Here is a 26,517-nt window from a genome sequence, read left to right as displayed (position 1 = left end):
CGGATTTTGGACTTGGGTCGCCTGGAATTTCGGCTTATCGCTTCTTCTTGAACCCTAGGCATTTCTTTTCTAAGAAGCGTAAATGAATTCCTGAGGCTTCAGCTGCCATTCTCTGTCCTTTAGCACATTCCTTCCCAGGAAATCACAAGAGACCCGGTTTAGGGCCCTTGTTCGTCCTGAGGTAGAGGTGGGGGACTACATCTCCCAGGAAGCACCGCGAACAAACACCGGGACTCTATTCCCCAGAATTCCTCGGGGTTTCGCCCTACCAGACGGTATTCGCTCGGGAGCGAACACTTCGGGGCCAAGATGGCGACAGGAACAGGCAGTAAGTGTTTTCGCTGCTTTTGTGTGGAAGGTCTTTGTAGAGTTGAGGCCAGGCAACAAATTTCTGTCACACGCTTAGGGAGTAGGAGCAATGGGTTTACCTTAGGGTCCAGGACTTTCAGAGACCTGCGCTCGACGGCTTTGTTAAGGCCAGTGGTTGGGTTGGGGCCCAGAAATGTAATCTAGTGTCTCAGTAAAGCCGAAAATATTTAAGAGAAGCAGCTCAGGGACTTTTGTATGTTCGGGAGCTCTGCAGTGTGAGAGGAAAAGGTGCCCTAGAGACTCGGGCGTGTATACAGAGATGTTGTGAGCCATACGGAGTGGCCGGCATCTCAGGAGTTATTTTCTGACGTACGTTTGTGGGGCCCATATTCACAGAGAAATGGAGTATTTTAACTGTGAGCTTTTTCTGCAAGGAGGGAAACTGCATTTCATGCATCTCGGCCATTTTCCTCTGTTTCATGGATTGGAAAGATTTTTCAGGCCCGACAGCTAAAGGGGGGAGGGGCGGTGGGAGTTGTTACTGAGAGAAGTAAACAAGTTTATGCTAAGAAAGAGGCGGGGCAGTAGGAGAGGGTGGCCGCTCTGAATCTTGGGAAACAAACCTTTGGCGTGCAAATTGAAATAAAGCATTCTTAAAACAGGGCCTTTCGGGAGAAGTGTCCTATGTTAATCTGACATTCTCCCCTCCGCACCCACCCCCCCCCCTTAAAAAAAATGAAGCAGAGTAGCCATGGCATTTGAAGAAATAAGATGTTTTGCCGGATACTCAGTGTAGTTCTCATGCAATGAATAAGCACCACCCCAGTTGTGGTATTTACTAGAGAGGGGAAAGTAAGATTTGGTGATAGTAGCTCACTTTGTCCTTGCAGGTGAGGATGTTTTGTTTTAGGCTTTTAGTCTTCACTTTGGGGTTTAGAAATAGTGTCTCAGTGGTTGTCTCTAAGTCTTATCTCCTTTCAGAACATAAACTGCTGAGTACTGGCCCTACAGAGCCATGGTCCATCCGAGAGAAGCTGTGTTTGGCGTCTTCTGTCATGAGGAGTGGAGATCAAAATTGGTAGAGTATCAAGGATGTCTGCTTTCTTGGATCTTAAAAACTGTTGGGTATTTTTTTTAACAGTGGTGGAATCCTAGTTAACCTTTAAGCAGTATTTCTTTTTTAACAGCTTTATTGACATATAATTCATATACCATAAAATTAACCAAGTATATTCACATAATTTAGTATTGATTTTAGATTATTTTAGTAAAATTAAGTGTTAATTTTAGAACATTTCAGTTACCCCTTAAAGAAGCCTCTTACCTCTTAGCCATCACTCTGCAATCTCCTCTTCACCTCCCTAACATCTCCCCTCCTCTCCCCTCCCCTTCCCCCTCTAACCATTCATCTACTTTCTGTCCCCATGTAGATTACCTATTCCAGAAGACATTTCATATAGGTGGAGTTATATAATTTGTGGTGTTCTATGACTGACTTCTTTTACTTAGCATAATACTTTCAAGGTTCATTCACGTTGTAGTATGTATCAGTACTTTCTTGTTTTGATTGAGTAATAGTCGTTTCTATGGACATGCCACATTTTGTTTATCCATTTGTCAGTTGATAAATATTTGGTTGTTTGCACTTTTTCGACTATTATAACTAATGCTGCTGTGCACATTTGTGTACAAGATTTTGTGTGGACATGTTTTCAATTCTCTTGAAAGAGTGGAATTGTAACTCAGAGTTTAACTTTTTGAGGAACTACCAAACTAAAAAGTGGCCCCACCATTTTACATTCCCACAAGTAATAAATGGAAGTCCCAGTTTCTCTGCATGCTTGACAACATTTTGTTTGTCCTTTTGGTTATAGCTAAACTAGTGGGTATGAAATGGTAACTTATTGTGGTTTTGACTTGCATTTCCCTGATGACCAATTTTTTGGGGCATCTTTTCATTTTCTAATTGTCATTTATATATCTTATTGAAAAATGTCTGCTCAGATCCTTTGGATTCTTTTTCATTTTATTGAGATTTAAGAATTTTTTATGTATTCTGGATGCAAATCTCTTGTCAGATGATTTGCAAATATTTCTCCTATTTTATGTGTAGTCTTTCCACTTTCTTTGGTATTATTGACATCTGTTCATGTTGTTTACAGCACAAAAGCTTTTAGTTTTGATATGTCCAGTTTATCTATTTTTTCTTTTGTTGCTTGTGCTTTGGGTGTCATAGCTAAGAAACCACTTCTACGTATTCTAAGAGCTTTTAACTCTACATATTGAGGTGTCTTTGATCCATTTTGACCTAATTTTTGTGTATGTTGTAAGGCAGGGGTCTCTTTTGCATGTAGATATCCAACTGTCTCAGGACCCAATATTTGTTGAAAACTGTTCTTTCCCTATTGAATTGTCTTGGTTCACAGTATTTCTTTTAAGTACCAGAAGGTAGGACCGTGTGTGGTTTCCAATCTTTTTTGCTACCAGTACCTACTCCTTCATTTTTAACATTTGTCTTTCCTCTCTCCTCTTGTTCCCTCAGGATCTAAGGACACCTTTTAATTGTCTTCACTGTTCTAGTTACTTAATATACACATTTATATCTGTATGGTATGTCTCTGCTACTTTAACCATTCACATGAGTTTACCAAAGCACCATTATTGTCACATTTAGCGCTTCTGCAATTTCGTGTATTTTTCAAATAACTTTTCAAAGATGAAACCAGGATACTCCAGGTAGCAGTTGTTCTTGAGCCGGTAAACCCCACCATAAAATGAAGCAAACTAATTTGATAAACCTCAGATTGAACTTAAACATAACTCAACTTAAATATAAACTGAACTCATTTTTAAACAAAACACCAAGTAAGCTGGTTGAAGTGGAATTCAATCTATATTCTTACATTTTATTAGAAAAATAGTATAAGAACACTTAAGTAAAACTGAGAAATTTTAAATTATATTTATTTTTTAAGGAGGTACCAAGTCATAAGATTCAAAATTTAAAGTGGTACACATTATCTTTCTTTCTTCACTGTACCTTATCTCACAGTGTTAGGTTTTTTAGGGGGTGGGTAGGAGGTAATTAGGTTTATTTATTTATTTTTAATGGAGGTACTGGGGATTGAACCCAGGGCCTTGTGCATGCTAAGCATGCACTCTAGCACCTGAGCTATACCCTCTCCCAGCAGTTTTTTGTGTGTTTCTCTGCCATTATTTTTTTTCTGCCATTAATTTTGTATACATGAACAAATGTATATTTTCTTTGTTCCCCTCCTTTTTAAAAACTTTTAATTAAAAAAAATTTTTTTTTAATTGAAGTATCATCGATTTATAGTGTGTCAATTTCTGGTGTACAGCACAATGCTTCAGTCATACGTGAATATACATATATTTGTTTTCATATTCTTTTTCACTGTAAGCTACTACAAGATATCGAATATAGTTCCCTGTGCTATACAGTATAAACTTGTTAATCTATTTTACACGTCCCTCTTCTTTTTAAACACAACTAGTTAGGTACTGTATAAATCTGTACACTTGACCTTGCCACTACTGTTATTTTTTCCCTCTAACTTGCTACTATATCTTACAGATAATTGTATACCTTTATATGAAGGTCTGTCTTATGTTTTTTTAATAGCTGCGTGATTTTTTTTTAAGCTCAAGACACCACTTAAAATTTATTTGATAATGCAATTTAGTTAAATCTTCATGATATTGATTTAATTTTTTTTTCCCTGCTGACATGCTGTAATAACGTGTGAGGTCTTATCACTGTCCTGTTCCTGTGCTTTCAGCATTTCATTTTTCTAGCTGCATTATATTTTATGGATATACCATAATTTATTTAACTGGTACTGTATTTGTGGAAATTTGCTAATACAAATATAACCTTGCATAGTTATGTATAAATTATATTTAAGATAAACCGAAAGTAGAACTATGGAGTCAAAGAATATTTGAGTTTATTAAGTTTGAAAGTATTTCAAGTTGCCCTAGAGATTGTTTCAATTTATACTTCCATTGGTAATATATCAGAGTACCTGTTTTTTAATGTCCTGGCTCATAGAATGTGTTGTTATATGTTTTTGATCTTTGACAATATTATGAAAGATGAGAAATGGTTCTCATATTTTTCATTTGCATCTATCCTATGATGAGTGAGGTTAAATATCTTCTTGTGTTTTAGAGCCACTTGTTAAGGAGTTTCTGTAAACTGCTTTTTTCCATTTTTCTGTTTGACTATTAGTCTTTTTAATTTGGCCAGGGTGGTGGGGTGACTCCTCATATATCGGGGAGATTAACAATTTGTCTGTGCTTTGAGATGCATTTTAAAATATATATACTTAAACATTTTTTAAATTACTTTTTCTGAATACTTTTTTTTTAAAGATTTTTATACAGTTTTTAAAGGTTACTTTTAATAAGGCTTTTCTTATTTTTTAGGGTATCAGTTAGCCGAGCAATTAAACCCTTTGCAGAACCTGGCCGCCCTCCAGACTGGTTCTCTCAGAAAGTAAGTTCCCAAGTAAATGTTCATTTTGAGCAATGTTTGAGATGTGAAGTGAGTTCCCTTCCAGGCCCTGCCCTTTAATCACAGGCTTTTGTACCATGAAGGAATAGAATGGTTGAGAATACTTTTCCTTTTTCCCAGTGTTTGCCAGTGCATCCATGTATGCTCCATTACAAACTGTTCTTGTTAGTGTAATGTAACAGTTAAAAGGCCAACCTTGGAAGTTAGACAGGATTTAATATGACTCTACTTGAAAACATTGAACCATGATCCTCAGTATTCTGATTTGTAAAATAGAGATAAAAGTTGTTTCAGGATTGTTGTAAAGATTTAGTTAAGGTAATATCTGTAAAACATTTAGCACAGTGCCTTGCATGTGGTAACTACTCAATAGGTATTAGGGATAAATATTGGCTCTTAACTTGTCTTTCCCCAAATACACAAACTGTAGGCCAGAAGACTCCCTTTTCTTTGTTATGGTATTGATTATATTGAACTGATTTGATTGCAAAATAATTTGCCCTCCTAGAAACTATGCATAACTTAAACAAAGCTCCCCTCTCTAAAACTTAGTCTAATATGTTGAAACTTTGAAAGGTCATTCCTTTTAGGCTTGCTCATCATATTTTTACTTTTTTTCCATAGCATTGTGCTTCCCAGTACTCAGAGCTCCTGGAGACCACAGAGACCCCGAAGTGAGTACAGAGCCAGGCACCTGAGCCAAATCTCTTCAGTGGAGAGTATTTACTGTGGAAATCTTTTTTTTTTTTTAAATCTATTTATATTACTGGTAGCTAAAAGTATAATAGAAGTTATCAATGGTTAGGTGGTGGAGAAGGCTCAAAAAAAGCAAGTGGGAGTAGGAACAAGTGTTCTCTTATTTAAGTGTATGTGTGTTTGTGTGTTTTTAATTTTCCATAGACGGAAACGGGGTGAAAAGGGAGAAGTGGTGGAAACTGTTGAAGATGTCATTGTTCGGAAACTGACTGCTGAACGAGTTGAGGAACTAAAGAAAGTGATAAAGGAAACCCAGGAAAAATATAGGTACTTACCAGAGAGGACACCAAAAGGTTGGGAGAAACAAATGGGGCTGACTTCTGATTCTGGTCAGAATTTTTCAAATAGATTAAAAAAACTCAATCTACTTACTTCTCTTCCTACAGACGACTGAAAAGAGATGCAGAATTAATTCAGGCTGGGCACATGGACAACAGACTGGATGAGCTTTGCAATGACATTGCAATGTGGGTTATATTATATTGTTTTTCCATCTATACTATTTTTTTCCTTTTTTACCCTCTTTACTCCTTAAGTAATCTGGCTTATTTCCTACATCTGCCATCCTTTTAAACTTGAGAGATTCTGAAAGGGGAAAGCTTTAGACTGGCCTGGTAGCTGGGAGAGGATAGTGAGTCCTAGAAGGTAATGTGATAGAACATTTCAGTGTAAGAATATAACTTAGTTCTAATTTAAAAGTGGCTCTGCTTTGCCTTGGTGAAGAACTAGTAGTTAGGCAGTACACTCAAACTTCCCTGTTTTGCTGATAAAGATTTTTTTCCTCCAGAAAGTGTTAGTCTGGCAAGAGATTTCCTTGTGAGGGTACTGCAAAGTGTGGAGGAGCTAGAACTGACTGGGATCTACCCTTAATTTCCTCTTTAGGAAAAAGAAATTGGAGGAAGAGGAGGCTGAAGTAAAGAGGAAGGCTACAGATGCTGCATATCAGGGTAAGCTGAACCTACTGATTCTGTTTAGTATTTTGACTGTACAGCACTGCATGCTGATGAGAATTATTGAGAATAATTCGGTCATTGGACAAGGAGAGGAACTTAAATATTTGTTAACTCTAGGAATACATTCTCTGAGCCAGTGAGGTCCTTCCCTCTTGTTAAAAGCAGAATCTTAGTAAGTTATTAAAGAGGATATTAAGGGATGTTTAAGCCAGTTTCCTATTCCAAGGACCTTTGGGGTAAACAAGATTGCTGAGCATGAAAATTGCTCATAGGAAAAATCAAGCTAAAAATTTGTAAAGAAAACTTTTAATCCATATTCATAATGCAACATTCCTATTTGTCCTGTATTATACAATAGTAGTGTAGAATCTAGTTTTATTGATTTAATCTTGAAGGCTTAGAAATTGTTCTTTTTTATGTTATAGCTCGACAAGCAGTGAAAACACCACCTCGGAGGTTACCCACTGTGATGGTCCGCTCTCCTATAGACTCTGCCTCCCCAGGAGGTGATTATCCACTTGGGGACTTGACTACAACCACTATGGAAGAGGCCACCTCTGGGGTGAGTATATTTCCATCCGTAGGAATTGTTCAGCAAAGGGGCAATAAGCCAGCAGAGAGCTGAGTAATGAGGAAACCACTTTGGGCTTAGAGGCAATTTCCTCTCATGGCCTGAGTGCAAAAGACTTAATTTACCATGTTCTGTGCTCTAAGACAAGAATGGGCATAAAAACATTGAGGCTTTTGACATTTTTAGATAGGTAGAAGACTGTATTAAGGACTTTTTTTTTTGCAAGTGTACTGGTCTTAGGAAATTCCTGCTGTAATATGGAATGTTTTCTTTGTAAATATTGATAGGGGGTAAGGAGTTTGTAAAAGGCAAGTTGGGTGGAGTGGTTGAGTCATTGTGGGTTTGAGCGGGTGGAAAAGAAAAAATTGTGGGGAAGGAAGAGCAGGAGGGGTAGAGGGTTTCCTGGGCAGTTCCACTCAGGACTAATAAAGTAATAGTTAGACACACTAACCCATCCAGATTAGTAGGGAACCTTCCTGAGTTTGAGAAGTCAGATAAAGGTTCTCTGTTGTCTCTTAGGTAACCCCTGGGACTTTGCCGAGTACCCCAGTCACCTCGTTTCCTGGAATTCCTGACACCCTTCCTCCAGGCTCTGCACCCTTAGAAGCCCCCATGACCCCAGTAACAGATGATTCACCCCAGAAAAAGATGCTTGGACAGAAAGCAACTCCACCCCCCTCCCCTCTGCTGTCAGAGCTCTTGAAGAAGGGCAGCCTCCTGCCTACTAGCCCCAGACTGGTATGGAGACTTCTGTGGGTGTTTGAGAGCTGTGGTGATTTAGTATTTTGGAAGGGAATGCCTGGGACCTAAAATGTAACATGGAAAAAAATAGTTCAAAAGAGGAAGAGATCTCCTAGTTAAATGTTAATTCAAAACAAAACAAACACTTGGTAGTATCCTTGGCTCCTGAGGTATCTGAAACCACAATTACTTTGGTTCTCTTCTCCAGAGAACTCTTGTCAAATAATTTTTGAAAATTAGTGTTCCCCATGGGTCTGAAATTATTTTCTTTGGATATTAACTTTTAATTTCATGAAGTTTGGTCAACTGCTGGAGCTTTTTGGGAAGTGGTAATAAAGGAAAGCTTGAGGATAGCCTTCACCTCTATTCTTCCCTGGTAGGTCAATGAAAGTGAAATGGCTGTGGCTTCTGGCCACTTGAACAGTACAGGTGTCCTCCTGGAGGTAGGCGGGGTCCTTCCCATGATACATGGTGGGGAGATGCAGCAAACACCCAACACTGTTGCAGCCTCCCCTGCTGCTTCAGGTAAGTCACTGCTTTTCTGTTACCTGCTTTGTTTCAGAGATGTTGAACTTGGCATTGACTGTCCTTGGTTTCTAGCCTTTGTTATTAAGCAACTGTCAGTCCTAGATTTAAAACCCCACCTTGGAGCTACTTTACCTGTTAAACTTGAGATTGTAAATCTATTCCATCTTCAAAATACTGATCATCCTGGATGACCACAGCATAAATATTGATGAGAGAAATAGTTAATAGTAAAGCTGAAAAATCATGGAAGGGTGCTAGAGATACCTGAGACTACAGCATAGAGAGACAAGTTTTAGATCTAGAAAATGAGGCTTGAGTCTCAGGCCTGCCACGCACTGGTTTTGTAACCTTGGATAAGTAACTTAACTCTTGAGCCTCAGTTTCCTCTCTTAATAATTGCACCATATATACTTCACAAGAATGTAGTTAAAATTAAGTAAGGTAGAAAATATAAAACAAAAAAATTTTACAAAATACTAAATATTAAATTTTAGTATTTGGTATTAAATTTTGGGTGATGTATAGCATGCTTAACTTCAGCAGCCATAACAGATTTAGTCATGCTTTTTTTTTTTTAATTATCACTTATTTTTCATATGAGTTGTGTATTCTAATGCTTTGAGTCATTTCTAACTTGACAGAAGATCTTAAGTAAGGTTTGGAAAAGTAAGAATATAGGTAATGAGCTTATTCAACAAAGGAGTTACTTTCATCCTTTGAGACTAAAAGTTTTCTTGATTGAGTCCTAAAGTGGCTATTTACTTCTTGGTCAAGTGCTTTCTTCTTAACTTATTTTGTGTACCTCTTTGTCTGTTAGGTGCTCCCACTCTTTCCCGGCTTTTAGAAGCTGGTCCTACACAGTTCACCACACCTCTTGCTTCCTTCACTACTGTTGCCAGTGAACCTCCAGTTAAACTTGTGCCACCCCCTATAGAGTCTGTATCTCAGGCTACCATTGTCATGATGCCTGCGCTGCCAGCACCATCCTCTGCTCCAGCTGTCTCCACTCCTGAGAGTGTAGCTCCAGGTGCGTCCCTGACCCATTCCCTGAGCAGCCACTAGATCCAAAATTTCATTTTGAGCTTCAGTTAGAGAAAAGTGAACAAGAGCATCAGTTTTAATTCAGATGGTTCTCTTCTATTCTCCATGGACATGTGCCATCTTTATCCTTAGAAAAACAAGGATGTGAGAAGAGGTGGGTGGGCATTTATGTGCTAAGGGTGAAAAAGCTAAGTGTACACTTATGAGTGGGTTTGAGAATGTGTTTTCACCTTTCTAGATGAAGCTGGAGGAAAGAAAACATAGGCAGGTGTAAGATAACTTTTTCTCAGCTTAAATGTCTGGGTATTTGACATTGTCTAGATTTTTGGTGTGATCTCCAGGTGGTTAATTGGTACTAAATAAGCTTCTGAGATGCTTTTCTCTTCCTTTTATTCAGTGAGTCAGCCTGACACTTGTGTTCCTATGGAGGCTGTTGGGGATCCACATACTGTGACTGTTTCCATGGATAGCAATGAAATCTCCATGATCATCAATTCTATCAAAGAAGAGTGTTTCCGATCAGGGGTAGCAGAGGCTTCTGGAGGATCAAAGGCTCCGAGCATAGATGGGAAGGAAGATTTAGATCTGGCTGAGAAGATGGATATTGCTGTATCTTATACAGGTGAAGAGCTGGATTTTGAGACTGTTGGGGACATCATTGCTATCATTGAGGACAAGGTAACTATTCAGTAAAGCCCCAAAGAATCTCTCATGGGTCCTACGTAGGCTTCTCTCCTCAGCCTCTCCTTGCTTCTTGTAGTAAGAATTACATAAACAAGCAACTCTTCTTGCTTCTTCCCATCTCCATCTCTGGTCCCAAAGCCCTTTGGTGCTGACATACTAGTTATCTCCCCAGCCGTCCCTATGTACTGGTTTGCACAGGACATGTGCCTGTCCATTGGTTGCTTCTACTTCATGGAGAAGATGGAGAGAGAAGCTGCAGATTCAGGCCATCTCATTTGGTGCTAATGAATTGAGGGACTTGGGCTTCTTTCTGTGACTTCAACAGTGTGTGTATTACGGGACAGGTAGATGATCATCCTGAAGTGCTGGATGTGGCAGCAGTGGAAGCAGCACTGTCATTCTGTGAGGAGAATGATGATCCCCAGTCCCTGCCTGGCCCCTGGGAGCACTCGATCCAGCAGGAACGGGAAAAGGCAGTACCTCTCCCTGCACCAGAGATGACAGTCAAGCAAGAGAGACTGGACTTTGAAGAAACAGAAAACAAAGGAATCCATGAACTGGTTGAAATCAGGGAGCCCAGTGTTGAGATCAAAATGGAACCTGCAGAACCAGAGCAAAACATTTCAGGGGCTGAAATAATAGCTGGAGTCGTTCCAGCTTCAAGTATGGAGCCACCAGAACTCAGGAGTCAGGACTTAGATGAGGAACCCAGAAGTACTGCAACTGGAGAGATTACTGAAGCAGATGTTTCCAGTAGGAAAGGCGATGAGACTCCACTTACCACGGTGAAGACAGAGGTACTTAAGTTCAGGGGGCTGGGAGGATGGAGGGTTATACCTTAGGTAAAAAGTGACAATTTAGGCCTTTGGTTGTCCTGTTGAATGCCTGAGTTCTGACATGCTGATGTGTCTAAAGCCCATAAGTGTGATCAGTACTATATATACTTATCCTATTCCTGTTGAGGTGACCATTACATGAGTAGGACTTAGAATTTCTTGTATAGTCTTATTATCATTGAAGAGTAAAGTGTAAGCTGTAGTGATTTACCACTACTTAGGGTTTTTGTTCTTTTTGGCCTTCAGGCATCCCCCGAAAGCATGTTGTCTCCATCACATGGCTCAAATCCCATTGAAGATCCTTTAGAGGCAGAGACTCAGCACAAGTTTGAAATGTCAGGTAAATAATAAAGCCAGGAAATCTGTACTCCATAACTAACTTTAAATCATTTGCTTTGGCTTCTGAGGGATTGTGGGCTGTGGGCAAGTAGAGGAGGTAGCGTAGGTCAGCATGGAAAGGAGAGCTGCAGGGGATTATTGTCCATAGGAAGGGGAAGGCTAAGGTGGAAAAATCTTCAGGTAGTCTTTCTCTCCTCTGCAGACTCATTGAAAGAAGAATCAGGGACTATTTTTGGAAGCCAGATAAAGGTATTTCAGACTTTTCTTTATTCCTCTTGCTGTGTGACTAGATTTCCGTATAGCACTACCTTTTTAATGAATTTCAGTAAACTCACATCTTTATTCTCTAAGATGAGACTGGTTAAGGAGTTGCATGGGGAAAAGCTGCAGTGGACAGTCAGGTATAGTGGGAGTGCTATGGAAACATGTACCTCCCATCTTAAAAAGTTTGTGAACATCACATGGAACTTTCTTTGCATATAATGCACAAAGAAGCTTTGATACATCCAGTGATTTAGACTGAGAAGGAATATCAGAACCAGGGAGAGCATACAAGAAATCATATTATTAATTACACTATCCAGAGAAAGTGATCCAGAGTTTTCTTTTTAGAATTACTAAAGCAGTAGTAACAGACTTAAAGTAATGCGATGTGAGCTTGCTCCATCAGATGAGACACAAAATAAAAACTATTTTTGATAACTTTGTACCCAGGGTCAGAGTTCCTTTCAAGAGCAAGGGGAAAGAAGGAACGCCTCTTAGCTTAGTCTTAAGTAAGTAGCTTTTTTTTTTTCTTCCTTTTAAAAAGATCCTGGGTCTTATTCTTTGTCCAGGTTCTAAATGATTTGATCAGTCAGTATCTGTAAGTAGATGGTAGTATAAGTGATAGAGAGCTCAGTCAGGAAACAGTGTGAGGCCATTTTCTAGAACTAATCTAACCCAAAAGATAGATCATGTTTTAATGATGCTTTGCTGGATAGCTTTGCTCTCCTTTCCATTTGTTGACGGAAGCACACTGTGTCTAAGGATGCCCCAGGTGAGGATGAGGAGGAAGATGGAGTCAGTGAAGCGGCCAGCCTAGAGGAGCCTAAGGAAGAAGACCAAGGAGAAGGCTATTTGTCAGAAATGGATAACGAACCTCCTGTGAGTGAGAGTGACGATGGCTTTAGCATACACAATGCTACACTGCAGTCCCACACACTGGCAGACTCCATCCCCAGCAGCCCGGCTTCTTCACAGTTGTGAGTATCTGAGATTCTTTCTTTGAGGTCAAGGCATTAAAGGTGAGAAGTAGGAGAGGGTCTTTCTTTAGTCTTACTTTTTCATCTTCCTTTTCTTGGCCTGGAACAAATGGTTGAAAAGATATAATTAGGACTTGTTGTTATTGTTGTTGTTGTTGTTGTTGTTGACGACTTATGCCAAGTGGGACTCCCATATTTCTTTTATTTCAGCTCTGTCTGTAGTGAGGATCAGGAAGCTATTCAGGCACAGAAAATCTGGAAGAAAGCCATCATGCTTGTATGGAGAGCTGCAGCTAATCATAGGTGAATGGGCTTTACTAATTAGTAGGAACATTTTCTCCTGCTCCTCATTGTTGGTAACCAGAACAAAATCTTGAGTACACTTACATGGGACTGATGGCATTGGCTCTTACAACTTCAGCTGCTTAGATCAAGCTCCCTCAGCTGTTCTTCTGGAGGATCAGTCAGTAATCGTACCATATTCTTTTTGGACAGGTATGCCAATGTCTTCCTGCAGCCTGTTACAGATGACATAGCACCTGGCTACCACAGCATTGTACAAAGGTAAGCCGTGATCCGTTCAGCATGCTGACTTGCCCGAATTGTAAGTTGTCAAGTCTTAGTGGATTTTTGTGTTAGACGGAAAGTTTAAAGCAAGTGTTTTTGATGTAAGGATGACCAAGTGCTAAACTAATCATTTCATTGACTGGATCATCAAATCTACAATGATTAGCCCCCTTTATTACCTTTCTCAATGCTTATTATACAGACTGAATTTGGTTTTTGGGTTAAATTCATAGTTTGGGGCAAGGGCTTGATGTTTGAGTCCTAGCAGCTGGGACTGAAGTTATATATGAGAAAGTGTATATGGTAATGATATATTCAGGGATCCAGTTGAGTCTTCTTCCCCTCTCTGCTCCCACTTACCCTTGTTCTACTTTTAGGCCTATGGATTTGTCAACTATTAAGAAAAACATTGAAAATGGACTGATCCGCAGTACAGCTGAATTTCAGCGTGACATTATGCTGATGTTCCAGAATGCTGTAATGTATAATAGCTCAGACCACGATGTTTATCACATGGCAGTAGAAATGCAGCGAGATGTCTTGGAGCAGATTCAGGTACTTTGAGGATCCTTAGTGTTTTCGGACGATGAAGTGAAAATATTTAAGGGTAGGATTCATAATTGATGTTAAGAAGGGCTGCTGTGGTTTTTACTTTGAACAGCCATCAGGGACACAGGATGATAAAATTTTGTTCTTGCTGGATTCAGTGTTGGTTTTCTCATTTTGGTTTGGTAAAATTGTGAGAGAATATTCTGCATTTATTGGGCAAATGTCTTCAGTTTCTTTAAGTTTTTTAATAAAATTTTTATAAAATGGTGACTGTATATTTTTAAAATTACATTAAGTATATACATGGTAGTGAACAAATAGTTTCTTCTCCCTTTTCTTTACATTGCAGGGAACCTGTAGTTGCATTACCAGGCACCTTTTGAGATACTAATTTGAAGGGGATGTTGTCTGGCTCTACAGAGTCTGCCAAATTGCTTAAATTACTTAGTGATCTTCGGTTCATCTAGTTTTATTCTTTTTCTTATCTTAGAGCATAGAGATTTTGATGCTGTATTTAGCAAAAAATAAAAAAATTAGAGCCATTTGGCATTTTCTGACTCTTCAGCATGCGCAACTAGAATTAAAAATGTGCTAAACTTCTAATCAGTCAAGAGATACTTGAATGCTTTTTGCAGAAGGATACTGTTCAAAATCCTATCTATAATAGTCTAAGGTGTCTTCATTCTTCCCTGCTGGATCAGGTCTCTAGGCCTAACTTTGTTTCTTCTCCCTTCAGCAATTCCTGGCCACACAGTTGATTATGCAAACATCTGAGTCTGGGATCAGTGCTAAAAGTCTTCGAGGGAGAGATTCTACCCGCAAACAAGATGCTTCAGAGAAGGTGAGGAGACCAAGAAAAAGCCTATGTGCCAGTGTTTCAGTGCTAGAAATCTGAAGCATCTAAAGAACCTTATGTTACTACTTGGTACTGCCAGGATTCTACATTCCAGTGGTATACAGACATATAGATCTTAGAATGGTGGTTGTTTTGCTCCCATCCAAGCACTGAAGAAACCTGCTGTGACTGGAAGGTCCAGTCACATGAGAGAAACTGTGAGCTGGGTGAATGAATTGTTATCTCCTCTGGGAGAGTGCTTGCAAGGTGGAAATGACTTAGCTTGCAGCATTTGGGGACCACTAGTTCCTGTTCAGAGGCGTAATGGCCATATTGCTTTTGGATCTCTTTCCTCTTATTCTTGAGTTTTAAAATTTTGTCTTTGTGTGTGTGGTGCTTGTGTCTCTTTTCTGAGGTTTGGGGTGCTTGCAGCTGAGAGTTTCCGTGGAACCTGATCAGTGTTTGTTTGTCCTCTAACAGGACAGTGTCCCCATGGGCTCTCCTGCCTTCCTTCTCTCTCTCTTTGTAAGTATTGAATGGCTGCAAGGGGTGGTGTTGCCACAGAGATTCTTAGCTCCTGCTGGGGGTGGGTGGCAGAGGGAACTCCAACATGCAGACTGTGGCAATGTCTTGAACTTCTGTTTTTTCAGGTCATCAAATAAATTCTCTTCTGCATTTCTGTCTTTCTGCATGTGTGTGTGTGTGGGCTGGGTAGGGACTGTTTATGAGTTCTCTGAGCTGACATGAGTTATTCTTGGTAAGATCTAGGATGCATCTGCTCCTCATTTCTTGACTCCACCTTTTGAGAATTCTTTTCTTACAAATAGAAGAATGCTCAGGGCAGCAGCTGCTAGCTGGCTTTTAAAAAGTGTTCCTTATACTCGCAGATACTCAGCACATGGTTTTTTCTTTTTCTCTAACGTGAAGTTGCAAGAGTGATGCCTGATACATAAACCTTCAGTAAAATTTAAGATAAAAATCTCTGTAACAATGACCACTACAAATAGTAGTGACTGATGGAATTAAGAGATAAGCTTAGTAGAGTTAGCCTGAAGACTTCTGTCCTTTTCCACCATGATTTGAACAACTCTCTGACTCTGTTTTGTTCATTATGGGGCACGTGGTTGTGGTGTAATGGAAGGATATCAGGCTAGAAAACCACATGATCGTAAAAGTCACTGAATTATCTCTTGGAGCTTTGTTTTCCTTATCTGTGTAACGGAGGTAATGTAAAGAAGTACCTGTCCAGCCTACCTCACAGGGATGTTGTGAGGATAAAATAAGTTAATAGGTATGGAACTGGCTTGGGAAAAAAAAAAATTGAAGTGTTATACAAATGCAAGGGTGGTATTTTTATACTTACTGTTACCTCAAAAGCAACTTGTGTTCATGAGCTCTGAGAATTTTAGAGTCCTTGCATTATTAGAAATACAAAAATGGCCTGGCCCAGCAAAAGTGTTCACTAGTTCATCTTGCCTACAGGCCTCAGCCTGTACCACAGATAGAACACTGTAATCCCTATTCTTTCTTATTGGCCTGCAACAGTGACTCTGGATCCCCAAGCAATTGACTGGCTGTTGCAAGGCTGGTTAATAAGATCTTTTATCTATTGAAGACAGCAAAGTGTTGGACAAGAGGAAGGAGCTGGGCTGCAGGGAGAGAGCAGCAGATGGAAAGAAGCCTTCTGATTGTCCTGATCTCATGGAAAACAACTCAGGAGGTGCTAGGGAACTAGTGCCAGGGTCAGTCTGCAGGAAAGGCCTTTCTTATAGGGACCAACAGCTGGACAGGTATGTTAGCCAAGAATCTCACTATCCACTGCCCTTTCTCACTCTCCCACCTCTCTTTTACTCTTCCTTTTCCTTTGCACATGATTTGGGGCCTGGGTGGGATGACTCATTGTCATTCTCTGGGACCCTAGGTAAACTCCAGTGACCTCTAAGGTGGGCAGGAACAAGATACTCTGCCCTGCATTTCCTCTCACACACTACTGCCAGGTACTTTTTAGCCCACTCTGGGAAGACAGATACATACCCCCTCATTTCCTGGATTTTTCTGCTGATTCTCTCCCCTCTCTCCCAGAAAACCAGATCCCCAGCATTCTTGTTTCACCTTCTCTCTTAATTTGTAACCAACTCACTCATGCTCCCTTTCTTTGTCTGCCTGTCATCTAGGATGGGGGAACCAGGGGGCGCCGCTGTGCCATTGAAGCAGATATGAAGATGAAAAAATGAAGCCTCAGAGTATCCATTTTGAGCTGAACCTGAAATAGAAGTAAAGACAAGAGTTTGGGCTTGTGGACCCAGTTCCAGAAGTGGAAGTTACAGAAGAGGAGGTGCCTGGGCCATGTGACAGAGCTGGGAAAATCTTTCTCCGAGTGTTGGAGTAGCACAATTGCCTGTTTTAGGGCAGAAATCATGAGCTGTGTTAATGTCCTAATGTATTGCTAGCAGATTGTAGCTAGTTTGTACTGTCTTGTGGAGTGTACAGACTTTTTAAAAAAAAAAATCCTGTGAAGTGTGTGTGTACACAATAAACTCTGAAAGAAAACTCTAGTCTTTGGTGTGTTCTTTGTGTGAGTGTGTATGTGCGAAATTTGTGACTTCTTTTGCATAATAACTTTGATCATTGGTGGGAATGAGATTGTTAGAGGAGGAAAGTGGTCTTATAATATGAACTGTTCTACAACAGCTCAGAAAAGGTAAGTAACCAAGATTGAGTTTATAATTAATGTTTTAAAGTGTTGCATTGTGATAAGGATTGTCTTACTCAGTTTTTCTTGACTGTTTGGGAAGGCTTAAGGTTTTCAGAGTCTGTTCATGGCATTGCTTAAAGATCAGAGCATGGATATAGGTAACATCTTTGTTACTGTCTTTGCAGATGGTATTTCTAGAATAGTTTATTACTGTCTCCTTCCTATCTGTTTCTATGTGTAGAGTTCTTATATATTTCAGAATTCATGACATTGCTGTTTGAAGGCTAAACTCAAATTTAGACTTACCAAATTTATCACCTGGGTTTATTTCAACTTCTAAGTAAAAATTAAATCAGTGAAATGAACCAGTACGAGCATTTTATTACAAAGCAATTAATAGGATATTGTCTAGTATTTCAAGCCTTCTTGAGAAAGATACGGAACTTTATGATTAGATATGATTAGAAGTCGCAGATCTTTTTGGCTTAAAACTAAAGCTTGTTAGGATGCTAAGGAAGTAGAAGTCTTTGTGAGGTGATAAGAAAGTTCAATCAATCTAAGAATTAGAAAATTAAATATAATTACAGTATACTTCTAAAGCAGTCCGCAAGCATGCATGTGATACAAGCAATGGAGCCCTAAAAGTTGGAGAAGTTTGTGGAGGAGGAGGCTCATTAAAGGATATAGTTTTCGTGTTGGTAGAGAAGTTGATTTACAAGCTTAGCAAGCCAAGTTAAGGTATAGGCATCTCTGGTGGGGGAAATGAGACAAATGTAATTAGAATAGGGATCATATTAACAAATAGTGAAATACTGGTACTGGTCTAAGGGGACAAAATAGGACTGATTTTATGGAGGACTTTGAGTGGCAGATTGAGAAATTTGTATTTGAGGTGGTAGCTATGGTAAAGCCTTGAATCAGGAGACTATACTTTTCAGAACAGATTGAATTAAAAATAGAGAAACTGACCAGAAGGCCATCACATTTATTCAAGAACAGAGGATAGGCGTTGAGAAAAATTATTGTGGAAGAAAACTGGAAAGTGGACTTGCTTACTGAATACCAGAGAGGAAAGAGTCAAAACAGGATTAAGAAAGTAGTGTTGATGATGGACATAAGGAATTTAGGAAGAGCAAATGGGGAGATATTCAGGAAGAAGAGTGATAATAGTTTTAGAGGTGTTGAATTGAAGCAGATGATAGGGCATCTAAAAGGAACTGATCTTTGGGTACATGGAGAAATGAGACTAGAATGCATATAAAAAGTAAAGATGGAGAGATTTGGAAGCCTCCTTAATGGAGATCAAAGTTGAAATGTCAAAGTATCTACATTTTTTAAAGGACGTATTAAAGAAGCAGAGGACCAAACAAGAACATAGAAGACAGATTTATTGAAAGTTGTAAAAGGGAGAGAACAAAGGGATCAGAAAACCAGGAAAGTGTAGTGTTACGAAAGCAAGGGAAGATATTTTAAAAACCTGATACTGCAAGTTATTCTGAGCATTGAGAGTTGCATATGACCAGAAGGATACCACAGGTAATCTTAAAGTACGCTTTGAGGATTTAATGGTTGATAGGTTAAAACTGTATGCTAAGGAGAATATCCCTTGTCCCTCAAATTTATTGCCTTGCAGTTGAGTTTAAGAGTTATTTGGGATAGAGGAGTTCAGTTGTTAGCTATGATCCTCCGGTTTTTTCTTTTGGAGAATGAGGAAATCCATGAACAAATAATTATTGGGTAATATTTCTACTATACTGTTTGACATAGGGCTTTAACTTTATTCCAAGTGACAGATCACTGTCTCTCGATATCTCCCTTCAGCTAGCTTTTACTCTTCTAAGTGATGAGTAGAAATTTCTAACCCCTTATCTTTCTTCTGAAATTGGGAAATGGAAATGCCTTAGGAATATTGATTTGAGTAAATTTACTGCATTTTTTTCTGTGTATTTACAGATGGGGCATGAATGGGTTTGGTTGGATTCTGAACAAGACTATCCCAGTGACTCTGAATTGAGCAACGACTGCAGGTCCCTCTTCAGCTCATGGGACTCCAGTCTGGATCTTGATGTGGGCAGCTGGAGGGAAACTGAGGAGCCAGGGGCTGAAGAACTAGAGGAAAGCAGCCCCGGGAGAGAATCTAGTGAGCTGCTTGTGGGGGACGGAGGCAGTGAGGAATCTCAGGAAGAGGCAGAGCAAGTCAGCCACCAGAACCTCCTGCACTTTTTCTCTGAGGTAATGGGGAACCATCTTTAAAGATGGGAGAGTCTCAACCTCCTAAGAGAATGCTTACCCACACGTATTTCTACCACTTTTAATGTTGTTTACTAAAATACAAGCTCTACATTGGCAGGAACTGAGTCCATTGCTGTGTCTCCAGAACTTGGGGCTGATACAAAACGTGCATCATATATGTGCTTTTTAACGGAATGTTCTAAGATCCCAGGCATAGGTCTGAGTCACAGGAATTGGAATTCCTATGTGTAGGACTACTTTGAATATTCATGCATTTCGTTCTTTCAGAGTCACAGGAGGTGACACTTGCCCAAACATTCCTTGAAGCTTATAATGTTGAGACTTCCAAGAGGCATTTTGTGGTGTGTTTATCACCCTGGCTAAGGGCTGAGGACCAGAAATAAACAGAATTGGACAGAGTTTATATTTATGTGGCAACTATACACATTCAGGAGAACTTAGGTCAAGATCAGTAAGAATCCAATTCAGATATTTCCAATTCTATCTGCATTGTCTGTGGCAGACAAAATTTTCAGCAGTTTTTTAGACATTATCAGTTAATGAGAGTTGATATTTGAGATGAAAAATTAGAACATAAGCTCCTTAAGGCAAGAATCATATCTATCTTGTTTTCTTTTGGATTCCTACCAACTAGCCCAGTGCCTATGTATATAAGATATTTGATAAATTTTAAATGACTGGATGAATCAAATCAATTTGCCATCTCAGACTTGTGGTGGTATAAATGATGTGGCATTATTAATATGTAGATGATCGTTTCCATTGGTGTTCTTATGCCTCTAACAGTAAACTGTGATTGCAGGTAGCTTATTTAATGGAGCCACTGTGCATTAGCAGCAAAGAATCAGGTGAAGGCTGCTGCCCTCCATCTGGTACCACACAGCAAGAGGCAAGGGAAATTGAAGTTATTGAAGGAGAAGAGGAGCCCTGCAGAGAGCCCGAAGAGCTTTCAGCCAAGGTAGACCTCTTGGTAGCTGAGAAGTCATCACTGGAAGAAAATGGAAGGCCAGAAGTGGCTCCAGCTCCTTCTGATATTTGGGTACTTCAGGAACAACCCACAGGGAGTGAAGAGGTAAGTGGTGAGTAACTTAAACCAACTGTCTGATTGGTCCTGTACACCAAGAGGCAGAACCGAGTGGTTAAAGCACATAAGCGAACTCCAGGGAATTCAGCTTACCTGGTCTAAATCCTGGTTTTAGCACCAGTTAGCTGTGTAAGCTTAGACATGTTAGAGATCATTTTAGAACCTCAGTTTTCTCTGCTGAAGTGAAATAAAAGTGCTCTACCTTATAGGTGTGCTGTAAGGTTTAAATGAGACAATTCATGTAAAGCACTTAGTGTACTTCATGGCTTATAGTAAACAATCAGTAACATTCAGAATGTCATTAATACTATCTGACCAGTTAGACTAGTTAGCTCCAGGACCACAAGTAATAATGACAGTTTTAAAAGGCAACAGTGTCTATCTAAAATTGAGTGTATTGCTTTTTCATTTTTTCTTGGGGGTACAGAGTCATCAAAGTTCTCTTAAGAATTCATTGCCTTAGGTCTCGTTGTCACCTTTCTCTAATTTCTTCTACAACTTTGTGTAATAGGCCTCTTCTCATCTGAAGGTCAGCCTTCATTTATCCCATGCAAGAAAAATTACTTTCAGGATGGTAAATCTCTTTCTAAACTTTCCTTTGTTTCCTGGCATTCCCAGGGGGAGGTTCAGCAAGAATCCAAAGAGGAGGACCAGGGTGAAGGATATGTGTCTGAGATGGAAGACCAGTGTTCTTCAGGTGAATGTGATGATGGCTTCCACATCCAGGAGACTCCTCTGGTGAATATCCTTTTCAGCCATGCTACCTCCTCAAAGCTGTAAGTAGAGATTTTTATCCAAGATTGTTAGGACTCATACTTTCACTTCTCTTTATGCCTATTTGAATTTCTTGCCATGAACTTACAAAATTACTTTTGTAATTGAAAAAAAAAGAAAGAGTTTGAATACTAGAAATAGAATTAAATATAAATTTTATTCTATAAATAGAAATCTATTTCTGTTTCACAAACATTAAGAATCTCATAAGTAACCCTTCTAATTACTATATTTATTCAGGAAACATGGCTGAGTCAGATTGTCCTTCAAGTCTAATATTATACCAACTATATTTTTAAAAACACGAAAACATCAATTAACTTGAAATTAAAAATTATTTTGAAGTTAGTGCTCTTGTTCCTTTTTCACAAATCTTGGGAAATTGCTTGTATAATTGTCTTTTTTTTTTAAATAAATAATAATGGAGCCAAAGGGCATACTTCAGAATCTTAATTTTTTTTTCGGTAAAGTGAACTTCTTTTTAAATCAGAAAAACAGTTATTTTTATTATGGTAATAAATAGTTCCTTTTCTGGGCTTGCTCTTGTAGCTATCTATTGAGAGAAGATAACACAAACTTTTTTTTTTTCCCTTTCTTTTTCTTTACTACATCCCAATCCACCATTATCTGAGGGAAGGCAAACCAGTAATTATTTTAGCCTTCTTTTGTTTAAGATATACATTTTTTAAAGAGCAGATCTCAGATTTTTGTTTCACAAATAGAATACAGCTTAAAAACTAGCTTGCTGAAGAAATTGCTTCCTTTGCTTTTCTGTAGCTCTTTTTCTAAGTATTAGCAGATGGCATATGATGATTATCCCCAAAACAGGAAATTTCTAATCTGGGACGTTTTATCTCAAGACATTTCAGCATCTTGAATGGCAAACTCCACACTCTTATCTTAGAATTTACATTAAACATGAAAGCTTTGTTAGAAAGCAATAGATATTAGTAATTGAGTCTGCCTGGTTAGCTAGCTTAAGGGGAGATTGATAGCTGAGTTCTTGTGTTATCATCAGAGAAGCTTAAAACTACTTTGAAAGATAGACATTCCTTAGGCTCCTCTTTTCTGGCTTCTCCCTGAGTCTGTACTGACTTCTAGGAGTTAAGTAAAGCTTTTGGAGTAGTACTCTAAGTCTGCAAGTCCTTTCCACTCTCGTACTTTTACTTGTAATTGCTTAGCATACATTTCCAAATAGGTGGCAATAAATATTGTTTCATAAAATATTGCAAAGGTGATTGATTTTGAGGTTATAGAACCTATCACAGTAACTTTCACTTAATGGAAACTTACTGAATATCTGTTGCGTGGATGTATGAATAAAGTTGCATCAGTACAAAGGAGTATTGTTTATTCTGACTGACTGAACAGAAACAAAGGAAGAGGTTTGTGTGGGGCTTTAAATGCTTTGTTCTGATAGGGCTCTGGGCTTAAGGATAAATTGATTTTTGTGATATGTAATTTAGATACAGGTGAGAAATTGCATCATGAAAATGAATGGTAACATGGCATTGCTCAGATTGGAGAAAGATGCTCAAATGGATGCACACAATATGGTACATAAAGCAAAATGAGGGTGTAAAACCTCAGGTGTGAAGAGAACCTGTTTAGAGATAATAATGCAGTGTGTAAAGTGGGAAGTGGAACATGATCTTTAACTTTGGAGTAAACAGAAAATTTGCCAACTAGGAAAATTATAAAATGAAATAAAACATTAAGCAGTTGCACCTCTAAAGAAAACCTAAATAAATTAAGCAGTTTGGCCCAGGAAAGGAAGGGCCATGAGGAGAAATGAATTTTTCTTAGGTATTTTAAAGATTACTAAGGAGAATGAAAAGGAGAATATTTAAATTGTATAGTATTCAGATGAAATGAAAGAATTCCTTGGGATGTGAAACCAAGTATTTTTTCTCTGGAAATAGAGGAGAGGTACCAACTGTATATGTGTGTGTGTGTGTATACGTTTTATTGAAATACAGTCAATTTACAGTGTGTCAATTTTTGATGTACAGCACAATGCTTCAGTCATACATGAACATACATATATTTGTTTTCATATTCTTTGAGAGATACTTCTTAATGTGGCATATTTCTGCATAAAAACAGGACCAGATTCATTTATCAGATACTTATTTGAGCACCTGCTATGTGCCAGGCACTTGGGAAACATCAGTGAAAGACTACTTTCATAGACCAGTTCTTTAGAGTCATAGATGCTGGAGAATAAATCAGGAAGATTCCAAAAGGCATAGGCAATCTCGGTTTGTAGAATACTTTATAAGAATGTAACCACTTCGTTGGGTAATGGTGAAGAGAATATTTATAGAGTCTGGGGTTTCTTATGGAAGCATTAAGTATGTTTTTATTCCTATGGTGTTATCCTCCAGGTGTTAACTAGGAGCATTGTGGGTTGAGGAAACCTCATTACCTACCTGGGAGGAGTGGGTCGAATACCATTTATGAAGTTACTGTTTCTTTTCTGTCTTGTTTTATCCTATAGGTCTGATCTAAGCCATAGTGACCCTGTTCAGGATCATTTGCTATTTAAGAAGACTCTCCTGCCAGTATGGAAGATGATTGCCAGTCACAGGTGGGACTCCAAGCCACTCTTGGCATTCACAGCGAGTCTTCTCATTTAGAGTGACTCTCCAGGGTTTCTTCATCCTCTCTGGGTTTGTCCCTGAACAGGTTCAGTAGTCCATTTCTGAAGCCTGTGTCAGAAAGGCAGGCCCCTGGATACAAGGATGTGGTGAAAAGGTCAGTGGAAAAGGGGTCAAGAAAGGTTGGTTGCTTTTATATCTGTCTTTTCATACTTTTATTTCCCACCTACTAGATTATTTCTTTATTTCATTTATATTACTTAAGCTTAAGATATATTTTACGGCTGAACAAGATTGTAAAGTTAGGATAAGCTCAGTCCTCATTTGAGAATACAAAGAACAAAAGGATAAAGAGGCTTTTTCTTTTTTTTCAGTATTGACTTTTAAGTAGTATGATCCATTTATTATAATCTTACATTAGTCTTTGGTAGTTTTTGACACTGTTAATTTGGAACAAAACTTTAAAAGTATTCACTCAGGCAGTTATAGGTATGCTAAGGTGAAGATGGTAATCCAAATGGATTTTACAAACATTGGTTGATGGCAGTATTTTGGATTTTTACAGCATAGTTCAGAACCTAAAATACTGTTATAAACGAGTATGTTAATAGTGCATAAAAGATCAGAAAAGGACCTTTGGAGCTAGATTTCTTAATTCTGTAGATGAAGAAACTAAGACTCAGAGGTGGTCATGACTTGTTTGCGATTAACAGTGAATAGCAGAGCTAGAACTATACCCCAGCTTCTTCCAGTTCAGTTCTCTTTCTGCACTGCTATGCCTTCTCTTATATACCCACTCTCTGTGTCTCATAATATAATTATTTATCTTATTATTCACTTGATTCTCACTTTTCATCTCCATGAAAGACGAAAAAACTCTTGAGCTTTTGATTATACAGTAAAAGAAGTTGGTACCTGGTATATGACTACACATTGTAAACAATCAGTCTGTAACTACCATGTGATAAACTGATCATTGGAACTCTACAACTTTGATACCTCCAATTGTAAAGTGTAGTGACTAGACCTGTGGGCTCTGGAGTCAGGCTGCCTCTGAATTGGAATCCAAGCTGTGTGACTTTGGGCAAGTACTTAACTTCTTTAGATCTCAGTTTCCTCATTACCAATTGTGATAATGGTACCTACCACATAGGTTTATTGAGAGGGTCAAGTGAGTTAATATAGAAAGTATCTAGCATAGCACTTGGCATATTGTAAGCAGTCCTACGTTAGCTGCTGTTTGTTGCTTTTTTATTATTTGATGGGGATTGTTATCTTTACTATTGTTTTCATTAAGAGCTGGTTAGTTCTCCAAGAGAGCATGTTAAGTCACCACATGTTCCACATGAATGTTTGATTTCATTTGGTTTCTCTTGGCCACCTGTAGACCCATGGACTTAACTAGCCTGAAAAGGAATCTGTCTAAGGGACGGATTCGCACCATGGCTCAGTTCCAGCGGGACCTGATGCTGATGTTCCAAAATGCTGTGATGTACAATGACTCTGATCATCATGTGTACCATATGGCTGTGGAGATGCAGCGAGAAGTCTTGGAGCAGATTCAGGTACTGTAGGTAGAGAGCTGCAAGAAAAAGGAGTGTGGTCTCTGGAATCTGATTTTAGAAAGTCTGTAAGAATAAGGGTGATTTTGAAGGGATCTTGTGTTCCCAGAGTTTATGTTTAGAAGACGATTCAAAGTCCTGAGGGACTGACATTGTACTGGCTGGTTTGGAAAACCCGGAGCTCCCTGTGACCAGCTTTAATAGATAGAGATATAAAATAGCCTAGGAAGGCAAGCCACAGTGAAGAGCTCTTAAGAGAACTGGGATAGATAAGTAATGGGAACACCTGCTTCCAGAGCCTCAAGTCAGAGGGCTAAATATGCAAACCAAGGCTGGAGTTACTGTCCATTTTTTAGTTGCTATAGCCGTTGGTATTAATGTGTGTTCACATTGTCCCATCTATAGGAGATAAGGCATGATAGCTAGAAGGAGACATTTGAAGGTTTCTTTTCTGAACATGTTACTTTAAAGAAAAAAGCATAGTTAAATCTGTGTGGAGAAAAATAAAATTGTATTCAAACCTACATAAAGATTCATAGCTTGCTGTCTGCTTTGACCCTGTAGGTGCTGAGTATTTGGTTAGACAAAAGAAGAGACTTAACTAGTTTGGAATGAGAACCAGCCAACGCCATGGATGATAGAAAACCTGTTTTGTTAACTTGGAGCTGCTACTCTGAACTTTTCTGGAATTTGGACCTCTCATCGAGACTCTGACCCTAGAGAAGATCCAGTACTTGTTTACCACTTCTCTGTTGTCTTTTCTAGTAAGAATAATGCCTTAACTAACAACCAAAGAGTCAAAGGTGCCTGTAGACATAATTTAAAGAAAACAGGAAAAGCTGAGATTTGGGGGTATGCTGTGAATGTTGCTCACATCTTTGTTCCATAGGCTTAATTTAGAGGTAAATAGATTAAACCTCTTGTTATTGCTCTTTAAATAAATGTTATTTCACAAGTCAAAATATTGCTTTTTAATTACAGAAGCTAGGAATAGAGGGGATAGCATTATCTGGTGAAATAAGGAAAGTATTTGACATGGGTTTTCTTACATACACTGTCGGA

General features: G+C 38.8%; 2 protein-coding genes across 6 annotated transcripts; both read left to right on the top strand.

Moving 5' to 3' along the window:
- Nucleotides 1-44: 44 nt before the first annotated feature.
- On the top strand, nt 45-17,037 carry LOC102515244 (bromodomain-containing protein 8). 4 transcript variants are annotated; one of them, XM_006180313.3, is made up of 22 exons: nt 49-328; nt 1,291-1,387; nt 4,759-4,828; nt 5,471-5,520; nt 5,747-5,869; nt 5,989-6,069; nt 6,485-6,549; nt 6,981-7,117; nt 7,646-7,864; nt 8,248-8,392; nt 9,213-9,422; nt 9,834-10,114; nt 10,465-10,917; nt 11,203-11,296; nt 11,498-11,544; nt 12,322-12,536; nt 12,747-12,839; nt 13,032-13,100; nt 13,481-13,658; nt 14,389-14,493; nt 14,968-15,012; nt 16,662-17,037. In XM_006180313.3, the coding sequence occupies exons 1-22, from the start codon at nt 310-312 to the stop codon at nt 16,719-16,721; spliced, it is 2,856 nt and encodes a 951-aa protein (XP_006180375.1). In that variant the 5' UTR covers nt 49-309; the 3' UTR covers nt 16,722-17,037. The 4 variants fall into 4 exon arrangements, with proteins under 4 accessions (XP_006180376.1, XP_014411044.1, XP_006180375.1 ...); XM_006180314.3 differs by lacking the exon at nt 7,646-7,864 and having other exon boundaries at nt 45-328; XM_014555558.2 differs by lacking the exon at nt 14,968-15,012 and having other exon boundaries at nt 45-328.
- A 124-nt stretch (nt 17,038-17,161) lies between these two features.
- On the top strand, nt 17,162-26,417 carry LOC106729067 (bromodomain-containing protein 8-like). Of its 2 annotated transcripts, XM_032476828.1 has the most exons (7): nt 17,162-19,414; nt 20,238-20,507; nt 21,138-21,295; nt 23,794-23,883; nt 23,982-24,050; nt 25,281-25,458; nt 26,020-26,417. In XM_032476828.1, exons 1-7 carry the CDS (start codon nt 19,136-19,138, stop codon nt 26,068-26,070), a joined length of 1,095 nt encoding a protein of 364 aa, XP_032332719.1. In that variant the 5' UTR covers nt 17,162-19,135; the 3' UTR covers nt 26,071-26,417. The 2 variants fall into 2 exon arrangements, with proteins under 2 accessions (XP_032332719.1, XP_032332720.1); XM_032476829.1 differs by lacking the exon at nt 26,020-26,417 and having other exon boundaries at nt 23,982-24,075; nt 25,281-25,444.
- The last annotated feature ends 100 nt before the right edge of the window (nt 26,418-26,517 follow it).

The sequence above is a fragment of the Camelus ferus genome, chromosome 3 (genome assembly GCF_009834535.1).
Source record: "Camelus ferus isolate YT-003-E chromosome 3, BCGSAC_Cfer_1.0, whole genome shotgun sequence".
Lineage (NCBI taxonomy): Eukaryota > Metazoa > Chordata > Mammalia > Artiodactyla > Camelidae > Camelus > Camelus ferus.
Note: the sequence above shows the minus strand (reverse complement) of the source record. Positions and strands in the feature narration are given on the sequence as shown.

What these genes read in the sequence shown, in the direction of transcription:
- LOC102515244 (XM_006180313.3), top strand. An exon ending in GAGACCACAGAGACCCCGAA is followed by an intron (nt 5,521 to 5,746) that starts GTGAGTACAGAG and finishes AATTTTCCATAG; the next exon opens with ACGGAAACGGGGTGAAAAGG. An exon ending in TACCACAGCATTGTACAAAG is followed by an intron (nt 13,101 to 13,480) that starts GTAAGCCGTGAT and finishes TTCTACTTTTAG; the next exon opens with GCCTATGGATTTGTCAACTA.
- LOC106729067 (XM_032476828.1), top strand. Translation starts at nt 19,136, where the DNA reads ATGGGGCATGAATGGGTTTGGTTGGATTCTGAACAAGACTATCCCAGT. An exon ending in TCCTGCACTTTTTCTCTGAG is followed by an intron (nt 19,415 to 20,237) that starts GTAATGGGGAAC and finishes CTGTGATTGCAG; the next exon opens with GTAGCTTATTTAATGGAGCC. An exon ending in AAGATGATTGCCAGTCACAG is followed by an intron (nt 23,884 to 23,981) that starts GTGGGACTCCAA and finishes GTCCCTGAACAG; the next exon opens with GTTCAGTAGTCCATTTCTGA.